Below are 25,687 nucleotides of genomic sequence, written 5' to 3'. Positions count from 1 at the left end.
CGAAACTCTAGGATTGGTAGGCTTCCTGGACCAAAACATAGAGCGATTTCATTGGGCAGATAAAACATTCCCTGAATTGTAGGTGATCCAATCAGAAGCTTTGAAATGTTAATCACGCCCATCGACAACCACCATCCCCCGTGACTTCATCTCTTTGTTTCATTTTTCCGCATTTTTCAGGAATGAATAAATGGATTATTATGAATCATTTCAGATTTTCTTTCGTACGTAGAGAATTATATATAATTTTAACATTTATTTAAAAGAAGAATTAGCCTTGTGTTATGTATATACGGCAATCTAAATATGAAAAATAGTTTATATATATATAAAACAAACAATGAGTATTAACATTCGAGTCTTTATAACGATGTTAAATTAACTACAAATCAGAACTGTGAATATAGCACAGTAAAAATACAAATCACTTAACCCTCTCTATGCTTGGAATGGTGTTGCCTCCAGGAAGCATGGTCTAATATAGTTGGTAGATTTGTTTGTTGGTTTCTTTCATAAAATGAGACCTAACCTATCTCATGATAAAAGAACTCAAATACCAATCAATGAATGTGCAAAATAATGATCACATGACCCACAGTGGCCATTTTGTGTCTTGTTTCAGCACATTGTGCACGTGTCCATATTTTCGCCAATGAAAAGTTATAAATAATTAGAATTAAATAAATATTGAATCTGTAATGAACAGTAATTCACATATTATATCTACAGATTGTCTGTACCTATAAAAGGTATAAAACACAGCTGGCTGTTGAGGGTGAGGAGGTGGTATCATGATGAGGAAGATGAGGTTATAGTGAATCCAGAAGGGAGAGTGAAGATGAGGATGAAGATGGAGATGGTAACTTGATTTGATGGTTTGTTAATTTGTGTTCCACTGTGGTACAAAGTTGCCTGAGATCAACAGCTTTTATATATATTTTTTTTAATTCATAATACATTAAAACTAGATAAACTTGTTATTTTAATCATCTGGTTAAAGAAATTTACCATAGGAAAACATCAAACGTTTTATTTTGTCTTCTATTTATCTACTCTTTTCTCACTATTTTTTTTTTCTTCTAAAACATATCATTAATTTACGTTGCTATACATTTCAACAACCAGAAACTCGTTCTTTATGTGTAAATGTGGGTGGCTCTTAAAAGAGCCGTTGGGTTTTTCTTATTCGTGGGTCTCTTAACCGCCGAACCCGTACAGAGTGCGTCCCTGTCGCTTCAGCGCGTACACAACATCCATGGCGGTGACGGTCTTTCTCTTGGCGTGTTCAGTGTAAGTCACAGCATCACGGATGACGTTCTCCAGAAACACCTTCAACACACCGCGAGTCTCTTCATAGATCAGGCCAGAAATACGCTTGACGCCGCCACGACGAGCAAGACGACGAATAGCGGGTTTAGTGATTCCCTGGATATTATCGCGAAGAACCTTTCGGTGACGCTTAGCGCCTCCTTTCCCGAGTCCTTTCCCGCCTTTTCCTCTTCCAGACATGTCGACAAATACTCTTCAGCTCAAAACAACCGAATACAGAAAACATCTCTGGAGAACATGGCATTATAGTCAGCTAGCGGACCTAGTTGAAACCACATTAACGGGCGGTTCTAGTAAACGTCACCAGTAACACATTTCCATGCCCAGTTCAGTCTTTTGATGCCTTATAATAGTGGAAATAAGTCGAATATAAGAAATATTTACAACTATATTATTTAATTATAAATAAATAAATAAAAACTTTAATGTATTAAAAATAGACAAATCAACGTGGCATATAAATGTTCATATTGAAAAATACCATTATATAGAAATCTTTCTTAGAGTTATTGAGGTGGCTCTTTAAAGAGCCTTTGGGTTTGTGTGAGTTGTGGATTTAAGCGCGCTCTCCGCGGGCCAGCTGGATGTCTTTGGGCATGATGGCGCCTCTCATGGCGTGGATGGCGCACAAGTGTCCTGGACCTGGCTAATGTATGTGCTGTCAAGGTCTGTGCTGCCTCTGGTTTCAAGGTCAGTGTTTTTTTTATTTTTATCGTATATTTGTGCATTATATCCCATAACTGTTCAAAAAAAAGTAATGTACTATGCCAACTAATTTTAAAAATTGAGATGCACATAGGAATCACAGGATGAAAATCCTTTCATAGCACAACTGGGGGATGGGGTTGGACAACAGTGTGTATAATAATGCAGCGTGTCACTACCTCCATTAAAAATGCTTAGAAATCATATACTTTTGTTTGTTACTTTTTCAAAATACTAGGCTACTAACAATGTAGACTAGGGCAAATGATTTTGATATATGCTGGGCTGATCTTAACTTAAACAATGATAGAAATTTATGAAATCGCTCTATCGGAGAGAAATTGGGTGGCTCTTAAAAGAGCCTTTGGTTTGAAGAGAAACTTCCGTCAGTTTACTTTCCCTTCGCGGCCTTCTCGGTCTTCTTGGGCAGCAGCACGGCCTGGATGTTCGGCAACACACCACCCTGAGCGATGGTCACGCCACCCAGAAGCTTGTTGAGCTCCTCGTCATTGCGCACAGCCAGCTGCAGGTGTCGAGGGATGATGCGGGTCTTCTTGTTGTCCCGAGCGGCGTTTCCAGCCAACTCCAGGATCTCAGCGGTCAGATACTCGAGCACAGCGGCCAAATACACCGGAGCTCCGGCACCGACGCGCTGGGCATAGTTGCCTTTGCGGAGAAGTCTGTGAACACGGCCGACGGGGAACTGCAGTCCGGCCCTGGAAGAGCGAGTCTTGGCCTTGGCACGAGCCTTTCCTCCGGTTTTACCTCTTCCGCTCATTGTGACTAGAATTTATTATCGATTAGCGAGACGATCAAATACAATGCTAATGCCCGTTGTGAGGTGCAAAAGAGAAGTCTGAAAACTTTCCAGTCGGTGATCTTCCCTCCACGTCACGCTGTAGTATCATTTAATGCCGCTAGGCGTCCTTTTAAATGACTTTATTTTGATAGTGATGATGATGATGATGATAAAAAAAAAAATGTTATTACTAGTTAAACGATTCGGTCTTTAAGTATAATAGCTGTAGTTTAATTAAATATGTAAACATATTATGTACTGTATAAATACTTGATCAAAAACATAACATTCTTAAATGGGCCTTTTAAATTGCTTTCACTTGTAACAAAGTAAAGCCAATGTCACTTTTGACCAATGAAATACTACTCTTTACTATTAGTGGGTGGCTCTTGAAAGAGCATCTTTTTAATAAAACAAATAAAAAGTTCTCAAGTTTTAAAGATATGTCAAGAGCTGTCAAAATGGCAGCCACACCAAGTAAAGAAGTCACAACGCCCAAGCCTTATGCGTGACACTTGAGAGCCCTTAAGAGTTTGCCAACATGGCTTTTGAGGCTGGACAAGCTGAGAGAGAAATACATTCTTAACAGATATTTTTGTGGCTCTTTGCTGCTTTCTTAAATAAAATTGAAGACAAAAAATGTCTTAAAGAGTCTCTGCCTTCTTGGGGCTCTTCATTGCCTTTTTAATGGCAGGTTTCTTCACCTTTCTCAGCGATTACTTAGCGGCAGCTTCTTTGCTGCTGCAGTTTTGCGGCAGCAAGTTTCTTAGCTTTAGGAGCCGCTCTCTTGGCTTTTGTTGTTTAATAACCATGAAACTGATATCAAAAAACGTTGTTAGTCCTTTAAATTAATGTGGACAAAATACAAAATGCATTAAAACATGGCACAAAACTGGAAATAATAAAAGTCCAAGACAAGGCACTCAAAAAAATGAACTAGGGAGGTTGTGCACTTTACATAATATATTTATATATATAGTTTACTTATAATAATTATTATTAATTACTATAAATAATTTTTTTACTTTACATGTTTTTTCTATTAAGGTCTATATAATTGTGTCTCAACTTGACAGTACAAAATCCTAATGTGTTGTCTCTAAACACAAACCATTTATGTTAAGTAAAAAAAGTGTACATCCAGAGGGTGGCAGTATTGCGAGCCGACTGCCATTTTGCCCGAACTTAATTTTATTGTGTTCAATCTGCTTAAATCTACGAACAACTTAAGTTTACTTAATCCGTTTGTGTTGGATTACACGATTGATTTGTGTTGCCTCAACTGTAACTGGGCAGTACTTTTAGTTCCCAGCATGCTTTGCATATGGTTGAATTAAGAGAGAATAAATGTTAAAATTAAGTGTTATTTTATGTTTGTTTTTTTTTTGAGGAATTTAGAAAAGGGGAAGACTTGATAGTGAGTAATAGTGTTTAATGTTAAATTACATTGGAATTATTAAACCATTTAAATTACAGAGGGTTACCATTGTGGAGAAGAGTGGAGCATTTTGTTTGGCTGTCGACTGATTTCATTATTTTCTATTGCTTTGAATGATGGAGCATATAAATCTTAGCATTCAAGATATAAATTTTAGCATTCAAGATGTGCTTCAGCTAGCAAATAGCTAGCTAAAGTCTATCAATTTAATTAAATGTCACTGAATCAAATGAAATATAAATGGATGAATGAATATAATAAAATGCCTTTGAATCATGTCAGGAAGCCGAGCAGCATATTGCAGGTAAAAAAAAAATCGAAATTTATAGATAACCTTGTATGAAAATACCATATGAAAAGTTAATGCAGGATTTAAAATGTTTTAAAACAACATAAGGACACTAATTTAGAAGATAAAGTGAGCGTTTCTTGGACTGCTAGTAAAAACGGCTTTTTTTTCAACATCGCGTCATTTGACGTCATAGCAGGGAGCCGCAGCCTCGGCTCAGTGCAGAGTAGGCTGGTGTTCAGTGAGAGCGCTCGTCAGTCAGTGTGCTTTCGTTAGTTTTTGCATTTTAATTTATCATCGTCATGGTAAATATTGTGTTTGTGGAGACTGCAAAAACTCCAGCCTGTCAGGACTTCAAGATCGAGTCCACAAGTTTCCATTACAATAAAAGTGACTGTGCTATATAGCCTATCTTTCGTTCCTGGTGCGGTTTGAGCAGGTGAAGAGACGGGATTTCTCCTCTCGGCTCGGAAAACACGGTCGTGTGTAGCGTTCACTTCAGATCAAATGATTAGCATCCCGGCAATATGATGGAGTTCAACATGGTATGCCGAAGCATATTGATCGTCGTATACTACCAATGGCATCAAATAGTGTTATATATAGTCATGTCATGCCCTAAATAAAACTTGTAATTGAAAAACAAAATTGGTTGTTTAAATACTCAAACCTTTAATGTTCTGTTTATGTTATAACCAAGGTGAAAAATATGTATTAAAAATTTACCCGAGTATAGCCTATGCTTTTAGTAGCCTATAGAAATATACTCAAGTAAAGTTTTTTATACATTTAATAGTAAATATAAATCTACCCTAAACATACTAATGTCTGCTGGCCTGTTATAGGATCATAATAATCTGTACAATATTGTGAGCACAGTGTATATCGTTAGCGAACGTGTATAGCCTACTATAAGCACGTCTCTCACCTAAAAGGCACCTGTCCTGTTCTCCACTGGTTCTCCTCACATCACAGCTCAATTTTTCTCTGACCATTCTGTCTGACATTATCCTGGCCTGTCCCTGATCTCTTTAGCATAGCAGGCTCATAACTTTATGGCTTGATCCGTCATACGAGTATTTCCTCAGCGTCCGAAATGTCATGCGATCCATTGTTTTCCTGTTGTGTGAATCGACCGCTCTCCCGCTCATTGCGTCACGCCCGCCACGCCCATTTTCAGACGCGGAAGTAAAATTTTCTCACAAAAACGACTGCAGAAGCTTCTGTGGCGTGTTTATACGTATATTTTAAAGAAAATCTAGTTCCTACATTGTTTTTCTATGCATTGACTCGTTGGGTCCTCTAACCTGCAATATGCCCTTTAAAATTCACGTTGAGACTACTTAAATTGGGTAATTTAAAATTACATAATTCTATTATGTTGAAGTTATATGAACAAATTATGTTTGTTTAACGTAATCCAGTTATGTGGAACCTGTTGACAAATTAAAATTAATTAAAGCCAACATATGGGGTTATTTAATAAAGTAACACATACAACAGCAGGCATAGAGGTAACCGTTACACATATAACAACTGACAAAGTAACAAGTGAAACACAAGGGCTATAAATACACAGGGACAAACAAGCTTAACAAAGTAATTGGTAAACAAGATACACCTGGGAACAATCCTGAACTAATCAACAGAACAAACTACAAAGGACTACAAAAAACATGGCACAAAACAGGAAATAATAAAATTCCACACAAGACATGCAGCAGGGATTGTGATGTTGATGCAGATCGCTGGCCAAGAGCTTGTGTGTCAGGGTCCTAATGTTCTCCATATTCAGGGTCTGCTAACAAACATTAAGGAAACTTTTTAAAGTTTAGGACCCATTTTCTGGTCTCCAGCGAACAAGACCGGTGATGGCGTTCAGGCAGGAGAAAATGAAGCATGCGGGGATGCGGCCGGCGTGTGTTCACTAACATCCAGGCCCTCTGGTTGCCGTTGGCTGCGGCGGTTTTTCTTCCTAGGAGTGGAGAGCGTCGTTGAAGCGGCGTTGCCGTCCCAAGAGAGAGCTAGCCGATTGCGCAGCACGGACATAGGCATGCTTTCGCAGGCCGCACATCCGTCGGCAGCGAGAGCATTCTCCGCATGGTCAATTCCCAGTGTAAAAAAGGCCACTATTATGGTTATATTCAAGTGTTTTAGTTCCTCTACTATATGACCAAACTTATGCCTTCGTCTCAGCATCCGTCTAACGAGCCAATCAGCGTCACGGAAAAGACGTGCAGGTCCATACTCCCGCCCACTGAATTGAGTCTGATGAACGGGAAAGCAGACGCAGCGTATACTGTAGCGTTTATCTTTGCTAAAGTTGTGTGCGTGACTGGAAAGTAAGTAGCAGCCTGTTTATACATTGTTCTTTATTTAGTTATAAATGTTGGAATAGCCTGGCATGTGAAAAGTTAATGTATGCGAGTGACGATGCGAACTAGCTCGTAAATATGTTTGTGTGTATATTTGCATACTAGTTTCCTCGGGTATTTCATTGTAACATTAAGAAGACATTATCTACGTGCTTTTGGTCAATTATAAGGGTTATTTAATGTATATATCGCTCACTTTCTAGAGTTAACGCACTCTTTGGGCGCATGCGCACTAATGTGCTACAGAGCAGCTCCTTTTTCTTTCCTCAGTGCGCAAAGGTGTCGAATTACAACCGCTCTGTATTCGTAACTTCTATTGGTGTACTTTTTTATATAATGACACATTTGTGCCTATTGTACTGTATTAATCATACCAATTTAATATTCATTTTGGAGATTACTGTTTACTATATTATATGTTTATTTTCTACCAGAATTATTTGTTATTGTTATTTGTACTTATCTAATTTTTCTTATATCTTTATCAATAGAAAACCACACACACGCAAAGTTGAAGTTGTTCAGTGTACTGAGTTGTGGTGACAATAAATGGGTTATTCCCGAATACCTGATCATCTCTGATAAAAGTCTCTCACCGGACGCTCTGTAGTGGGTCTGTTATCAACCGGCAAAATCAGCTTCTACTAGCCAACATTTTTACACCCAGGGTTGGCCTCCGCACGTGGCACAGGAATGAGGCATCTGTAAAATATACTAGATAGCTTTAAAAAGGCAGTCGCCGGATAGCCACAGGTGAGACGGCGTCAGAGACCACAGAAAATCGACGAAGTCTGCTGAAGAGAGGCAGCTCAGCTGAAGGGCTTGTTTCAACGGTGAAATCCAGTAAAAAGCTCAGGGACATGTGAACTGTCAACGCATTCTCATCCCAACGCGCCATATACGACGCTTTTGCAAAAGCGTAAATATCCAACGCACATGGCACCCTTTAACGTCTAATGAGACGCTTCGGTTATGGTTAAGTTTAGGTATGGTGTAGGGTTAGGGTTAGACCACTAGGGGGGCGCCTTCTGCCCAAATATATCTGCGTCTCATTTGACGTTAAAGGGTGCCATGTGCGTTGGATATTTACGCTTTTGCAAAAGCGTCGTATATGGCGCTTTGGGATGAGAACGGGCTCGAACTGTCGCTGAAGCCAGGATTAAAATCTGCTAATGGAGAATTCGGGGGTCTAAATAGACTGGGTCACGCCCCCTTGGTGGGCTCGGACTTAAGGCTATAGCTCATTGGTCGCATGTCAGAGTCGCCCGTGACATTGGATGTGCAGTTGCTGCAGCACAGCCTATGAGCGCGTTTGACGCTCAGTGCGCTGACTGTGCAACTCCAAATGCGTTTAAGCTTCAGTAAATCGAGGGAAAGGAGTTCCCCCACTGCGGATAGCTACGCAATACGAAGTGACCGTTTGAAAGTGAACAAAATAACAGTGAGAACAATCTCCATCAACTGAATTTTCTAGATGAACAGCTGTAACAACTTTAATAAATTAGCAGCTAAATATCTTAGACTGGATCTCTCTCTTCTTTGTGTATTTCCGTGTAGAGTTTTGTCTCCTCCTCCCTCATCTCTTCTCTCAAACACAGGAAGTGTGTGTGTGTTTTATCACACAGCGCTGTTAAATCAGTCTATTAATGTGTCAGTATGGGCTCCAGTGCACTGCCGCTCATCTGTGAGTGTTTGATCATATTCTATAATCTTCTTTTTTTCTGTTTCTAATGCGATGTATTCAGCTGAAGATGTGATAATATAACGAGCGTCGCGTATGAGTTCAGTCACTGCTTATTGTATTATTAATTGATCTGATCAATGTGATGTTAATATTTTGATCAGATCAAGAGTTTGATGATGTATTTATCTGTGTGATAATGCTTGTGAAAGATGGAGGTGATGCATGTATTTTTGCTTAGTTTTGCTGTGATATCTTTCCTCCTACTTCAAGTAGTTCAGATAAATCAGATGTATTTGTGTTGATATGAGTTATTGTTGAATGATGATTACGAACAAAATGTGCATTCTTTTTGAGCTCGTAAATGCACAAACTAACACACAATCAGCTTCTCTATCACTTCTGTTTCTCTCTGACTCTCTTATTGAGAAATAATTGCAAAAACTATTTGAAAACTCAAATTGCATTTTCATTTAATGGACAAACAGTTTATCAAACTTTAAGACACGTTTCAGTTATTTTTAACCAGTTCGCCTGAACTTCATATTTAGTTGTTGAATGATGTCAGTTCACACATCTCAGAATAACCACAGGTTTCCAGAATAACTTCATTATGTCGACGCATATGAACATGTTCCACCAATGACAATCAGGAAGTATCTCAGACTTCTGTTGTCCTATTAAACATATTTATTTATTCATGTTGCAAAACTGATACATTTTTTTTTTTTTTTTTTTTTGAGAAATGCCTTGATTGAAAACTGTACATGTCTTTCAATTTTACTTTTGATATATTGGAAATATGTTGATACATTTTTAATGTGGTTTAAGGGCTTTTTCACACTCGTTTGTTTGACAGACTGCAAGCGGTCAACACGTTAAAATATTGTGGTAAATATGGTTTGTTTTGGGTCCTTTTTGTGAATATTTCAAATGTCCACTCAAATCTGAGACTTCAATGAATAGTTTGTATTGTTAAACAAACTTGCAGGTAACATAAAGGCAAGTGCTAAACTTAACTCTCCACAAAACACTTGCGTGTCCCTCAGGGGAATGCCCATGTACTTGCGAGGGACATATAGCAGAATGCCTTTAAAGGTATAAAGCCACATTTACATGCGCTATATGACACTTTTATGAGGAACTGAGATCATTTATTGTTGACGCATTAATTATTTCTGACAGAGCTCTTGAAGTGCTGGAAAAAAAAAAGAAAAAAAAGAGAAAATGCTCTTAGAGCAAAAGCATGAGGTCACTAAGGTTTTATTTCTGGTTTCAGTCATTTCAGCTGTAGGCTACTATATGTCCACATTATTTTACTATAAAGTCACAATAAGGGTGTGCACTGTGCATTAATATTCAAAACCTTTTTTATTATTATTCGAAAAATAAAATAATGTATTTACGGCCAGCAGTGAATCCATGATCATTTTTTTTAGTTACAGTTATAATTAAATGCACTGGGTGGCGCTGTGGAGCGTGTTAACGCATGGACTTTATTTGATCACATCAGTGAATCTATCAGTGAATCGACTCTCGTATCAGTTCACGAGTCCTGTGACGTCATTGTGTGTGATGATGTTAATGCTGGAGAATAATCCATCAGTTCTCACCTTTATGAGCATCAGAACAGAAAAACACTTTCAGTTCATGTAGAATAAACTCTAGACATGTTTCAGTGATTTACATCGTGTTGAATGAATGGAAAACTTCATCTGTGTTTCTTCTGCTTTTAGTGCTGATGTCCCTCGTTCACTCCGGACTCAGTCAATGTGTTACAGGTACTGCAGTAAATTATAATTATGTGTTTAACTAATGTGAATTCTGTTGTAGTATTTATTTACATCAGGATCACACAGTTGTTTCTTTACTGATGTTTTATGTCCATTCTTTGCAAATATTTCACAGAATCATCTGACTGTAGTTCATTATGCTGCAAAACATTACAGAAATCTGCTATTTATTCAATCAATCAAACAGTCTTGCATTGTACAATAGTTCAGTCGACTGTAAGCATACGCAGACACGAGTGTTTCTCTTGCTACTGGTTTATCTGAAGACTTTTCTCCAAATCCACCATGAAAACTAAACAAACAAACAACACAATACAGAAATCACATCAGCTCGACACACAATGATAATGATGACATTAATAATGACATTTCACACAAAATACAGACAAATAAAACAAAATTCCTCGTTGGCTGCATTCTACAAAAAAGGGTACTTTGAATCTTTCAAGACCTTTCAAGCAGGAAGGGCATCCACTTTTTTTAACAGGCCCACCCAAAACTTTTCTTAAAAATTTTGTCAAGAATTATAAAAAAAAAATCACCAATAAACTCATAATTTGTGCTAAAATAGTCTTAAAGTTTAGTTTTAAAAACCATTTTAAAAAGATGGTCATGTCTATTGTGATATTTCTGCGCAAGTTCAGCAGACAGTGTTCGGGTTTGTTGCGATCAGTGCATGTGAGCGTAAATTAACACACTGATATTAATAGGCTATGTGCACAAGCGTAGTTTCGAACTTCCGCTATTGTCAGGAGTCGACATGTCAGTTTCCGGTTTACGACTGTTCATCCGCATCCGCTAATAAACAAACCAGATGAGTGCTGCTGTTGTACGAAAAAAAAGAGTTCTTGAACACATCTAAAACTGCTATCATCTAACGCCCGTTTCACACATACCCCGTTTGCAGTGCAGGAACGGGTGCTATAGTGCTTTCACATATGATGCGTTTGCAGTGAATCTCTGATGCGCGGCTGTATCACAAACACATACTTACTATTTTTATTTAAAATTTCAAAAAAAGTTGTCAGCATTGCGATTCTCTTTGTACACACTCTTTAATGTACGTATGCACGTTTAAACAACGTTAGTTAAGGCTATTATTCTATGCATTACTTCTATTAATTTGCTGAATATTAAAATGGCAAATATTTTAAATTAAAACTTAGAATCGGCAAAAACAGCCGACTCGCGTGCATTTTCTTTTGCATTTAAATAGCCTACAATAGATCTTGCATGTCACAAAGAACTTGTTTTTCCACCTCCACGAATGATACGAGTGTTGTTAATTGTGTCACCTTAATTGTAGTTTTTCTTGATTTACCCTGGTCTCCACAGTCTTCCGATGACTGTGAAAAATAGTAGTACTGGTATATTAAATGCATTTATGGTGAGATTACTACATTTTATTTAATGAAACGCATTTATGGTGAAATTACTACACTGTTAGAAATTTCTTGTAATTTTACAGGAAATTCCTGGCTAATGGTTGCCGTAAATTTACTGTAAACAGTATACAGGACTGATATTGTAAAATAACTACAACAAGATACTGTAATTTTACAGGATAAAATACTGTAAATTTTACAGCAAAATTTTATATTTACGGCAACTCAGTAGCCAGGAATTTCCTGTAATTTTAGGTATTTTCTGTAATTTCATAGGACAGCATATTGTAAATATTACAATTAAATATTGTAACTTGGATAAATGTTCTCTTTCAGACTTCTGCAAAGAAAAACAAAACACTTTTTTTTTTAAATATATATTTTTATTTTCTCTTAAAACTAATGAGAAAACGAGTCCACAATGCACATTTTGGACGTTTTTTCTCTGCCTGCCCATCTGGGGATGCCGCAAAAGGCTCTGAAAACAGGGGGGGAAACACACATATCAGATAACATTTAAGACTGATATGACATGGTCATTACCATGACATGAAACATTACAGGGATAGTTCACTTTGATGTACATTTTTGGTATGTTTTAGCTTACCTCAAGGGTATCCAAGATGTAGGTGTCTTTGTTTCCACAGTATTTTCAATTTTGATATCTGTCTGTCAGTCATGTAATGGAGGTCTATGGTCACCACCTCAAAGAGCATGCACAGAGAAGTCCAAATTAAACATGATTTAATGACTCGTAAATGTAAGTAAACATTGATGGCCTAAGACACAAAACAAGCGGTTTGTGTTAGAAAACGAACAGTATTTATTTCGTTTTTTCCTCATGTAGCCACAGCCACAAAGCGCCCGTGCCCTTAGATCACTTGAACGTGGCTGTGATTACAAGAGGTAAAAACAACATAAATACTGTTCGTTTTCGTCATTACTAATGGAGGTATATTTGATTCAAATCAACTGAACGCCCGTGACAGTGTGATTTGTAGTTGTAGACAAAAGCCATGCATGTGCATCAGTAAATTTGAAGCCAAAGAGAGAAATATTTTAAGAGTTGCAAACTTTTTTTCTCTCCCAAATTACACCATCTCAAATTCCTTTTGATTTTTTAGCTTACCTCAAGGGCATCCAAGATGTAGGTGTCTTTGTTTCCACAGTATTTTCAATTTTGATATTTTTAGGACAAACCGTCGTTGTCTATGCATCATATAATGGAGGTCTATGGTCACCACCCCAAAGAGCATGCACAGAGAAGTCCAAATTAAACATGATTTAATGACTTGTAAATGTAAGTACACATTGATGGCCTAAGACACGAAACGAGCGGTTTGTGAGAGAAAACAAACGGTATTAATATCGTTTTTACCTTGTGTAATCGCAGTGACGTCCAAGTACTCTGAGGGCGAGGCCGCTTCTATCTGCGCAAGCGCGCCAGAAAGCCCCGGAAGTGATCTCTCGCGCATGTGCATCACTCATTGTTTACACAGATTTCGGAAGTTTTACCTTTCACTGTGAAGATCTAAATATCGAAATCGTCTTCCATTGTGATTTCCTGTACATCTAAATATGTTTAGATCTTCACAGTGAAAAGTAAAACTTCTAAAATCTGTGTAAACAATGTGTGTACATGCGCAAGAGATCACTTCCGGGGCTTGTGCAGACCGAAGCGCCCGTGCCGTCAGATCAGTTGGACACGGCTGTGGTTACAAGAGGTAAAAACGATATAAATACAGTTCGTTTTCTCACACAAACCGCTCGTTTCATGTCTTAGGCCATCAATGTGTGCTTACATTTATGAGTCATTGAATTTTGTTTAATTTGGACTTCTCTGTGCATGCTCTTTGAAGTGGTGACCATAGACCTCCATTACATGACTGACAGACAAGGAACGGTTTGACCTGAAAATATATCAAAATGGAAAATACTGCGGAAACAAAGACACCTACATCTTGGATGCCCTTGAGGTAAGCTAAAACATATCAAAAATTAATTTCAAAGTGAACTATCCCTTTAATGAACTTGTACGCTCACATTTTTGATACAGTTGCTGCAGTGATTTGGTGTGAAACACATTTATACACCAGCATCAAGAAATGTAAAGTCGTGGAGAAATTTATGAACAACTGTAAATCAATATGTGAATTCATCCAATGAGAGTTGCAACCTTGAAGAATATTTCTTGTATATGTCTTGTATATGTCTACTGCTCATTTTAGTTCACACAATCATTTCTCAGCAAGTTTAATGGATTATTTAAAAAAGAAAAAGAAAAATGTAGTTTCAGCATGAACTTAAAATACAATTGTGCATTTCATTTCATAAACGTATATGAACTTTATGAAATGATGCACAATTGTATTTTAAATTCGCTTAAAATGATTTGGGTAAATTCACATACTGATTTGAGCATGTGCAAAATTTCTCCACAACTTCACATTTCTTGATGTGTGTGTGTGTGTGTGTGTGTGTAATGTGTGGATTTTCTCTACAACTACAAATCGCACTGTCACAGGCATTCAGTTGATTTAAATCAAATATACCTCCATAATTGCTATAAACATTTTCATGACCGTGTCATGTTTAAACTCACCTCTGAAGGAATTCAAGTGTGCTTGCGACTTCTGCTGGATATTGCAAGTTGAAGACAAAGTAGGCAGCGAAGACTGCTGCCAGTCCATGCAGGAGGTTACTGTGGGGCCCCATCACACATGCTCCTTCCACGGAGATATTCCATGTGTCTGCGCCACGAAGTATCTCTTCTAAAACATTATGATAACAATATGATATGAAACATTAACAATATGATAACTAAAAGCTGCACAACACACTATTGCCACCTAGATGAATTCAGTAATGTTCAAGTGGAGAAAGACTTCCACACCACCACTTGAACATTATTATCTCCTTTGACCCGTACACCCTCCATCAACAACTCAAATAAATTATTTTTTTATGTGCAACAGTCCTCCGTCAAACACATAAATTCAATAAAGAATTAACTTTTACAAAATAAGGGAAGATTATACCTAGGACAACTAATCGAGGTGTGCTTGGCAGGGTGACAGCTCTCTCAATATCAGCAGCCATGGCAGAGGGCTGGAGAAAAAAAACAAACATTAACATAGTTAACCATGGGTAAGTTGAGTAAACGACAAAGAAAATTTGCCCCAAAAGCTGGAATGTTCTATTCAACACCAAGGGGGAAATCAGTTTCGATTTATGGTGCCAAATGTAGAAACAGCTGCATATGGCAAATCTTTTTTTTTTTATATGCCACATCAATAAAATAGTAAATTAAAATCCGCTGGGGGTGGATGGGACTAAACGTGATAAACCAATCAGCCAAGGTCCAATATTCAAGCAATGTCTGCCTGTGCGTTGACTGCCTCGGAGAATGGAAAATTAGAATAACTTGTGCAAAGTGTCCATAGCAAAGGATGGGGCTGGTGATTGATTTCTGGTAATTAAAGGGATAGTTCACTTTGAAATTGATTTTTTTATATGTTTTATCTTACCTCAAGGGCATCCAAGATGTAGGTGTCTTTGTTTCCACAGTATTTTCAATTTTGACATTTTGCCATCATCATTCTGCCAGTCATATAATGGAGGTGTATGGTCACCACCTCAAAGAGCATGCACAGAGAAGTCCAAATTAAACATGATTTAATGACTCGTAAATGTAAGTACACATTGATGGCCTAAGACACGAAATGAGCGGTTTGTGAGAGAAAACAAACAGTATTTATATCGTTTTTACCTCGTGTAGCCACAGCCATGTCCAACTGAACCGAACTGAACCGTGTCCAACGTCCCGCCGGAAGTGATTGCTTTCGTGTGTACGTCACTCATTGTTTACACAGAGATTTCGGAAGTTTTACCTTTCACTGTGAAGATCTAAACATATTTAGATGTACAGAAAATCGCAATGGAAGACGATTTTGATATATCTAAATATGTTTAGTGAAAGGTAAAACTCCTGAAATCTCTGTGTAAACAATGAGTGACATACACACGCAAACGATCACTTCTGGCGGGACGTTGGACACGGTTCAGTTCAGTTCAGTTGGACATGGCTGTATTATATGACTGATAGACAACAACGGTTTGACCGAAAAATATCAAAATTTAAACTACTGTGGAAACAAAGACACCTACATCTCGGATGCCCTTGAGGTAAGCTAAAACATATCAAAAATTAATTTTAAAGTGAAATATCCCTTTAACAATTACAAAATAACAGGACAGAGATGGGAGTGAGGGAATGGTTAATTTATTTGTATGCACTGCAAGTTGTACTCACATCAGACATAAGCATCCAGAACCTTTCCCACTCCTGGTGTATTCTGCTGTTTGAAGTACTATGATGTTCTGACTCCTGTTGTCTACGGCATCTGGCAGCTTCTCCTGGATAATAATTCGGTCAGCTCACTGAAATGCGAGAACAGGCCCATGACGCGCTTTACGTCAATAACAGGACAAATACATACAAAGAGCCATAACTACTTGTATAGGTAGTTTATTTAAGTTCAAACCTATTTGACAACATATTATTACCACAAAAATAAGTAAATCAACAGACCACAGAGCAGACCTTGCTCGCTCGCTCGCACTCACTCTTTTTCTCTCGTGTTCACCCTCATCACTCTCTGCATAACGGTATAAACAAAAAACAACAATAAATAAATGTTTTGTGCTGATCAAGAGTTTTGTGCAAGCAATTTAAGGTCGCGACGCTTAACGTTAGCTGGCTTCATTCGGTGATTGAAATAAATATTATTAGCACTAACATTAATTCAAGTTTTGCAGTAGCCTAGCTATAGAGAAACGATATTGAACGCTCCGAGCGAGCTTGTAACTTTTTCTTGGCCTGAAACAGTAAATAATCAAACCAGTGGAAGCCAGCAGTGCATGAAACTGTTGTAACTAACTTAATCAAACCTATCATGCAATAACTAAGTTATACCCAGCTATGGTTATACCAGGCAACAGCGCGCCGCGCCCAGTTGGAAAGCAGACAGCCGCGCTACCGCAGGGGTGTTTTTCCACATTCGAATATTCATTTTCAGTTTTTAAAACTTTTTGAATATATATTCGAATTTAGAATATTCTTTGACAGCCCTAAATGAGATTCGAGCTAGCTAGCCAATCCATCCAAACAGTGAAAGAACCATATTGACGTTAACGTTACTTCAGGCAGATTAAAATAGCATCAATTTGTGAAGAACAAGGTTGCAAATGTTAGCAATTACCAGTAACGTTACGTACCCGATTTCAATGGACTGATGGAAGAATAAATGTTATCTAATCAAAGCAGACGAAACCGTCACCATCCACTCAGATAACGAGAACTAATAACGTTTTATTTACGCTATAAAAATACATGTGTAACGGTAACAGTAAATTACATAACGTGAAGATAACTTACCTTCGTCCCAGAATTGCTTCTTTTCCGTCTTCTTGAATGACGGCTTACTCCCAGAATGTATGTTTAGAACTAACCGCCTAAAAATTCAAAATTCAGACCGCGAAGATCCCATGATGCAACGCGGTGGCTGTAAAACCATTGTAAAACTCCGTGAATACAGTGAAATTACAATAATAATACAGGACTGTCCATTAATTTCCCATGGTGCATTGCCTTTTACAGGTAAAACGCAAATACAATACATTGTTGTAAAATTTCCTGTAAAAATTACATCAATTGCTAACAGTGTACATTTTCAGGTCAATCTTTGTGCATTTTGACTACAAAACATGCGGTGTCACTAATGCAGCACAGCAGAAATAGATTCGGTGCAGTAATGATCGCTGCACTGCTGTTATCTTATAGCACATGTCCCGCTAACACAGTCTCATCCCAAATCGTCATATAACTGACGTTTTGGGACGTATTTTGACCATACGTCAATATCCGCCTTTTTAGGGCCCCCTTAAACGTCGGTAGATGGCGATCCCGGGCCGTCATACAACTGACGCTTTACCTTTAACGTCAGTTAGGTGACGGGTTAGGTTTAGGGTTAAGTTTAGGTATGGGGTAGAGTTAGGATCCCATAACCTCATCTACCGACGTTTAAGGGGGCCCTAAAAAGGCGAATATTGACGTATGGTCAAAAGACGTCCCAAAACGTCAGTTATATGACGATTTGGGATGAGACCGGGTTGGTCCCGCATCTGGAACTGTGTGAAAAGTGAAAGCTCTAACCTGTTAACATGGTGCATTAGGAGACTGCTGTGGCACTTTGCTGCTTCAAGTCGTCAGCCATTTGAGCTTCTACTGCTTCCTGAAAAACACCAACCTTCATGCGCAGTGGCTGCGCAAAATACACGTTTTTGGGCGACGTGCAAAAAAAATAGTAAAAATAGTAAGTATGTGTTTGTGATACAGCCGCGATCAGAGATTCACTGCAAACGCATCATATGTGAAAGCACTATAGCACCCGTTCCTGCACTGCAAACGGGGTATGTGTGAAACGGGGATTAGAGATCCACCTACAGTTCTTAGAAACTTAGATGTGCTTAACAACTCTTTTTTTTTTTCGTACAACAGCTTGTTTGTTTATAGCGGATGCGGATTAACAGTCGGAAACCGGAAACTGATATGCCGACTTCTGACAATAGCGGAAGTTCGAAACTACGCTTGTGCACATAGCCCATACACTGTGGCCTCAAAGCTTCAGCACCGCCACTCTGAGCTCGATTGCTGATGTCTGAGTTAAAACGTGTGTTTAAATGTGTGAAAAAATACAATTATACATAAATAAGGAAATAAAAGTATAAATACTCATTTATTTGTACTTTTTTACATTTCTTTGTATATTTATTTATGTATTTGTACTTTTTTACATTTCTTCGTATATTTATTTATGTATTTATTTATTTTTAATTAAGTCAGCTTTGGCATTCCAATGGTTAATACTCCAGACTTTGCATACTACGGTTAAACTCCTAAGCCATAAACTCCTTAAGCCGTTTTTGGGCATTTCCGGCTGGATTTGGCATACCGAAATTAAAGTGTCCCATTCCCACATACTTTGGCCTATACACAGTTTTGGTGTCAGGAAACCCTTTGCGGTTTCATAAAACAGACCAGCTGAAAACTGATCTCTTCCCTGAGCACTTAATATAAAAAAAAAAAAAAAAAAAAAACACTTTCCTTTTCCTTTAATCCTCCCTTGTCTGGCTTATGCTTTTCTGAGTAATGCCTGAACTTTGTATTTTGAGCATTCTTGCATCGTTTTTTCCTCTTCACAATGACAGTTAGCCTATTCTGTTTAACATATGTTGGTAAAGTTCAAGGTTGCGGCCATCATGTCCGTGTTGCAAATTGTGCATACACCAAAATTATTTTCATGAATATTGTCACATTTTGAAGTGTTTAAATCCAAACAAACAATAGGTTTTCCTCTACTCCTTGTTTTGTGCTTGCACCGTGTCATGCACGTGACTCTGATAGGATTGCATTTTGTATATTAGCTATAGGTTGCAATATTTTTTTTAAATTATTATTATTGATTTTTATTAAAGTTTAATTACGATTCTTATAAAGTCATCATCAAGTCATTCGGTTCGACAAAACTGATAATATTAGTGATTCTCATTTCTTTATCAAAACACTAAAATTATACCGTTTTGGAGAAAAATTGGCTTGTTTTAATTATCTATTGTATCTATATATCTATCTATCTATTGTTATCTATTGTAACACATCTCATGGTGTGCAAATTTTTACTTTTTACTTCTAAATACTCAGTGGCTCAGTTTTTTTTTTTTTTTTTTTTTAAATGGTGAGTGCTGAGAATAACTCTTTAACCTTCTCATCTCTTAACTAGTCATTCGGTTTTGATGCATTTTAAAAAGATAGATGATAGATATTATTCAATCTTTTAGACAAACAACAAAAGATAATGTGAATTACAGTAGCCTATGTAATATTTATTTTATTTTTTTAATTGTAGTGTGTTTATTATAAGGGAGTAGCATCTGAAGCTCAGTACTCAGTAAAGTTTTTTAACTCTTACCAGAGACTATTTGTTCTTACTCAATTATTTTTTACTTTACTCACTAAATGTTTTGGAATGTAATGGTAGCCTACATTTAGTTGAGTATATTTTTTCAGTCTTTCCACAACTGGCTAAATCTCAAGCAGTGTATCACTTATATCAGCAACATTTTTCGTGATAATGCCCAGTCCTAAAACTACTCAATATTAAAGCTTTACAATATGACTTTTGAAACTGTGAATTGAGTTCTTTCTTTTTTTGATGTCATTTAACTTGATTTGTAAATTCATCAAAACATTATCCAATTTATGAAATAGCCATGTTTATCACTTAATATTTATGTAGTAGGTTATACGACCAAACAGTGTCCTAGATCATTCATGAACTAGGCCTATAAAGGTGTTCAAAGTGACGCCAAAATGAATGGGAGTCAATGGGATGCTAAAAGCAGGTGAAGTTCTGCTACAATGGCGGCTCCCGCGAGGCTTCAACTTCCGGATTCTGGATTACCCCCTTAATAAAATATGGAGACATGTATCACTTTCATTTAGTATTTACCAAAACATGCATTTTTGATGTAATCATTACAATTTACAAGCAAACTAGATTTTTAATTGAAGTGTTTTTCTCCTGAGTAAAGGCCATTGCACACCGAGTCCGAAATTCGCATCCGAAATTTTCGCACGTTAAAAAAAAAATTCGACCTCACGTTATGTCAGTCACGCTTGCACACCGCCTCCGAAACTTTCGTCCGTCATAAAATTAATCGGATCGGGTTCGATTTTTTGCGTTTTTCGCATCCGAGCCAGCATTTTGAGAGGTCTTTTGACAAATCGTCCTCAAATCATTGCACATATGCGCCGTGCTTTCAGTTTCGGTTTTCAATTCGATCAAGTGTTTATGTTCTCTTCTCTATATTGGATTATGAAATTAATAAACCTCCCCTTTCAATCAGATTGAAATTTAGGATCGAATTAGGTGTGATTGAGCAGCCTATTCGATAACTAATGTATTATTTGGGCACAATACACAATAACGATGTAACGATGTAATAACAATAACAATGGCCTTAAGGCCATTGCACACCGAGCACGAAATATTCGTATGCGTATTTTCGTGTTCGTCAGCTTAACGCTGCCTTCACACTGGCAGTTGAAATCAGCTCCGTAATACGCAATACGTTCCCAACGGACGTCGTACTACACGGTGAAAAGCGTCGGACGCGGGTAGAACAAAAATGGCGGAGAGATTAAAGTTTGATTCTGTCAGTTCTGTATGATCTCTCTGATTAGGGTTATGCTGCGTGAGGAAAGTTGCTCAGGACGTTGACATGTCAGGTCGGCTAAAAAATGTGATATAGTGGTCAATAGTTCAATGTCTACCTTCAATTTAATTGTATTAACTGCCCTTATAAACGTTAGAAAGTCATGAAAATAAAAAATGACATCACAACTTATCGTTATAAAATCAATATTTATTTTATTAAAAGTTAATAATTCAGGTTTGTTTATCAGTACCATAGCAACGGTCAACTTCCGCTGGAATTGTCGGATAGGAACCGTCCGTAGCTTTTCGCAAGAGTTCAAATTTTTGAACGCATCCGGATGACCAACGGACACGATTTTCTTCGCACCGCACTCGGTCGGACCCGTTTCGGACCCATTCGCATGCGGTCTGCGAATCTCCATAGGAAATGAATGACTTCCGGTCGTTTCGCAGCCGCATCGGAGCTGATTTCAACTGCCAGTGTGAAGGCGGCGTAAAAATTCGTCACGCATAGAAACCTTGCACACCGAGTCCGTTGCGTATTTCTTAAACCTTTGCGGGAAAAAACGCAAAAATACCAAATGGATTCGTCAAGCAGTGAGGATGATTTTTGCCCTGTCTCTTATTGAAAAGGGAAGAAAGAGAAAATATTACGTCCATCCAATCCTGAAATTGCGCCGAGAGGAAGGAGAGTTCCTTATCAAGGAGTTGCGAATTTATCCTGAGCGATTCAAAATTTACCTCAGAATGTCAGTGGGACAGTTCGATGCTTTGCTGGCGATTCTGGAGCCACATATTAAAAACAAGACCACCAATTTCCGTGAACCAATCAATTCTGAACGGAGACTGGCAGTGTGTCTGAAATGGACCAGGTATGGACACACACACACGGACAAACACACACCCGCGCGCGGCCCGTTGGAAGCACTGGGCAGACAGAACAGCTAGGCTGTTATTGTGTATATTGTGCCCAAATAATACATTAGTTATCGAATAGGCTGCTCAATCACACCTAATTCGATCCTAAATTTCAATCTGATTGAAAGGGGAGTTTTATTAATTTCATAATCCAATATAGAGAAGAGAACAAACACTTGATCGAATTGAAAACCGAAACTGAAAGCACGGCGCATATGTGCAATGATTTGAGGACGAGCTCCCCCGGCCCTGAATTGTCAAAAGACCTCTCAAAATGCTGGCTCTGGATGCGAAAAACGCAGAAAATAACGTGCGAAAATTTCGGATGCGAATTTCGGACTCGGTGTGCAATGGCCTTAAGATTTAAATTCATGACAGTGATCTTGATACTGCAATATTTTCTTCTATGTTTCTCAGTGACGGTGACGCCAGATCAGCATGTGTTCAGTGGAGAGACAGTCACTCTCACATGTGTCATAAAGGGAGGAGGAAACAATCAGTGGAGATACAGCTGGATTAAAGATGGAAAAAATCTCTGTGCATGTAAAACAAGAGCATATTACAGTTTCACAGCTGATGTGTCTCGCAGGGGTAAATACAGTTGTAGAGGAGAGAGACCAGACTCATACACAGAGAGTGATGGAGTTACACTGACTGTATCAGGTGAGTCTTCATATTCACATCTGTTTAATCATCATTTATTATCCATATTTCAACACTTATCTTCAGCCACATATTGATATAAGAGGACTGAAAAAAATTCTGACATTATTCAGCAGCAGCACATGTCTTGTGGTTTGTGGCACATGTCTCATGGTTGTGGTTTATTATAAAATCAAGTAAATTGTGACTTTTAAGTGTTATCTTTGATGTTAATCACTGTCACTAAAGGTTATATTCAGGTTTATCGTGAATTTTTTTTACTGAAGACCGAGAGATTGGCATGAGATTATTAGTGTTAGTAAAGTTGATGTTCATTAATTAATAATACACGTTTCAGGACACACACCAGGCATGTTTCAAGACATACAATCCAGACCAAAAGATTCAGGACACACACACCAGACCACACGTTTTAGGCCGCAAGTGAAGGCGAACCATAAATGGTTTAGAGTGGGTCTTACAGAGTCACACCACCTGTTTTTATTTTGTTTTTGTTTTTTCTTTTTTTTCACTCTTTTGTTTGATACGGGCTATTTGATGCATTTATCATGGATTTCAAAGGATTTATACATGTAATATTCAATAATACCTTAATTACTAAAAATACATGATCTGATTATTTATTGCGATTCATTTTAAACAATGTAGTTAACAGTAGGCTATTATGAGATAATATTCACTTCATGTTATTTTTTTTACACAGACTTAAAGTCACAAATTATGTATATTTGATGGCAAATATACATTTTATTTGAAACATTAAATAAATAAAAATGTGCAATATGTAGGGTAGCCTACTTTTCGTTTAAAGGGTAACTAAACTAAAACAACTTTTGTTAGTTTATGATCTGTAAGAATGGAGCTTCATAATTGCTCTTCATTGATTCGAGTACATTTAAGGTTAAGGATAACTTTATTGTCCCCGAGGGGAAATTTGGCATAGTTGCATAGTTGTTTCATAAATTAAACATCATGCAAGACAAATCATAAAACACATCAACAAAACCAGAAGCGAATATAGACACAGAAGAAAAAGGGACATGATTGACAGGCCAATTCCATGGATTAAAGTGCAAGTGCTAAAGTGCTAGTGTGGTTGTTGCACATTACTCTATTGTATTGAAGTTTATGTAATATGCTAAAGTGCATTTTTTGACATTTGGGTATTTAGTGTTTTAATTCACTTTAATTCTACAATTCTACTGGGGCCAGTTACAGTTAGACCTTATTGTTGTAATATCATTTTCTGCACTGCACTGCACTGCAGGTATAAACAAGCAAAATACCATGTTTATAATCATCCAAAAATGTATTTGCAGTTCCATTATATTTTTACATTTGCATTACATATTGAGTATCAGTCACAGTAACTGTATTTTAATTTTTATTACCAACTGGCAGCAGGAAGTGTGTCACTTTACAAATGCTTTGAAATCACCCTCTTATTTTAACCCGATTTGCTTCAAACTTCATCTGTATAATGTAAATACACGGCAGATGAAGACCTGTGAATGGATTCTTGATATCTTTGAAACTGTTGCCGTGGCAACGCATCAAACTTTACCATTCTTTTAGGATGCTTTTGAGACTCTTAGCATGCTTGAAATTGCATAAAACTCGTCAGGCACATCACATTTATTAGCCAGTAGACATGTGCAAAGTTTCAGGAACGGGTGTGGTGAGGGCTCAGTAGCACCACCTTTTGACAAAAGTCAGGTTGTTAGTTTTATCTGCAGTTACAAAAATCAGTATGTATATTGTACTCCTCGAGCCGGACAACTTTCTAATTCACACTCATTAACTCGGACCAACAGAAAGTCAGATATTTTGGTTTGAATATGGTGAGCCTCTCTCTGAGCCTACGTCTCTGTATGGCAAGCCCTTTTAACATTTAAAAGCCAAGTTTGACTATACGGAATTAACATTGTAGATATCAACAACGTTTTAGTCGTACTTACAACTCAACAACGACTAGTCGTAATTACATTTTGGATAGTTTGTGTTATCATTTAAGATATGTAACGTAATTGTGACTAGTCGAAACGACAGATAGAGTATGGCAAGCCGTATTAACATTTAATCATTTTAACCTACTAGTCTCTATTTTCATGCTGCCGTTGTAAAGTACGATACTTTTAAACATAACCCTAAATCGCCATAAGGTGTCGCCAGGCGACCGTCTTAATGAACTAGTCATGGATTCATTCGTTCAAAATGCTGAATCATTCAGTAATGAGAAAACACATTGCTTTGAGATGCAGGATGGTTCGCTGTGATCTTTGTCTAACTATTTTCTCTGCTGAAACAAAAAAAAAAATCAATATTGCATCTAAAATGTAAGTGACGTGTCTTGTGTGTGTGACTACCCCGGTGCCTTTAGGTAACTAAAGGAACCGGGGTTGTGGTGCCACCGGCTTGGGCCCGTCATCGCTGCTCGCAGCTATATTTGTTTTTGAATTTGTTGTAACATTAAAACAGGAGATCATGAGAAATACAATGTCTGACGGGAGTGTCCTTGACAAAAGACCGAAATGAGTGACTGTCTTGTGCATTAACAAGTAACGTACGTGTCACAAGACTATTATTATGATTATTTTTTTTTTTTTGGAACATTATGGGCATATTGTCAGTTAGTGCAATCTTGCTATGTGGTCACAAAATAAACTGATACAAAAATATGCAAATCACCATGACAGTGTTTATTGTTTGATAGCACCCAGCGTATTTTACTGTGTTTTATTCAAATTTGACTGAACATTGGATTGAAATCAACCATGACCAACGTGAGCAGAGCCTGATGAGGTAAAAACATTGATCTGAGAAAACCATACAAACATATTAAACCATAATTACCTACAAGCTCTTTTTGTTTGGTGTCTTGACTTCCCACATTTGATAAAGTAAAAGTCCAAGTCTGCGATGACCGTTGTTTCTTTGGCGCTGCACTTCTTTGAATCACGAACTTCAGTAGATTCTATAAACTGATTGGTTAATTTAACGGACAATCACCGCCCCTGGACATCACTACCAATTG

The 25,687-nt window shown here is 37.6% G+C and overlaps 3 protein-coding genes across 3 annotated transcripts in view; 1 reads left to right on the top strand and 2 right to left on the bottom strand.

Moving 5' to 3' along the window:
• The window catches only part of LOC148998535 (basement membrane-specific heparan sulfate proteoglycan core protein-like), a 128,996-nt gene that overhangs the window by 42,424 nt on the left and 60,885 nt on the right, over positions 1-25,687 (top strand). The window lies entirely within an intron of this gene.
• On the bottom strand, positions 1,059-1,560 carry LOC120461304 (histone H4). The gene has a single exon (XM_039649466.2). It carries the CDS (start codon positions 1,507-1,509, stop codon positions 1,198-1,200), a length of 312 nt encoding a protein of 103 aa, XP_039505400.1. The 5' UTR covers positions 1,510-1,560; the 3' UTR covers positions 1,059-1,197.
• On the bottom strand, positions 2,354-2,820 carry LOC120461316 (histone H2A). The gene has a single exon (XM_039649480.2). It carries the CDS (start codon positions 2,810-2,812, stop codon positions 2,426-2,428), a length of 387 nt encoding a protein of 128 aa, XP_039505414.2. The 5' UTR covers positions 2,813-2,820; the 3' UTR covers positions 2,354-2,425.

The sequence above is a fragment of the Pimephales promelas genome, chromosome 1, assembly GCF_988280905.1.
Source record: "Pimephales promelas chromosome 1, fPimPro1.hap1.1, whole genome shotgun sequence".
Classification (NCBI taxonomy): Eukaryota; Metazoa; Chordata; class Actinopteri; order Cypriniformes; family Leuciscidae; genus Pimephales; species Pimephales promelas.
The sequence above is the reverse complement of the archived record's forward strand: the minus strand, read 5'-3'. Positions and strand labels throughout refer to the sequence as shown.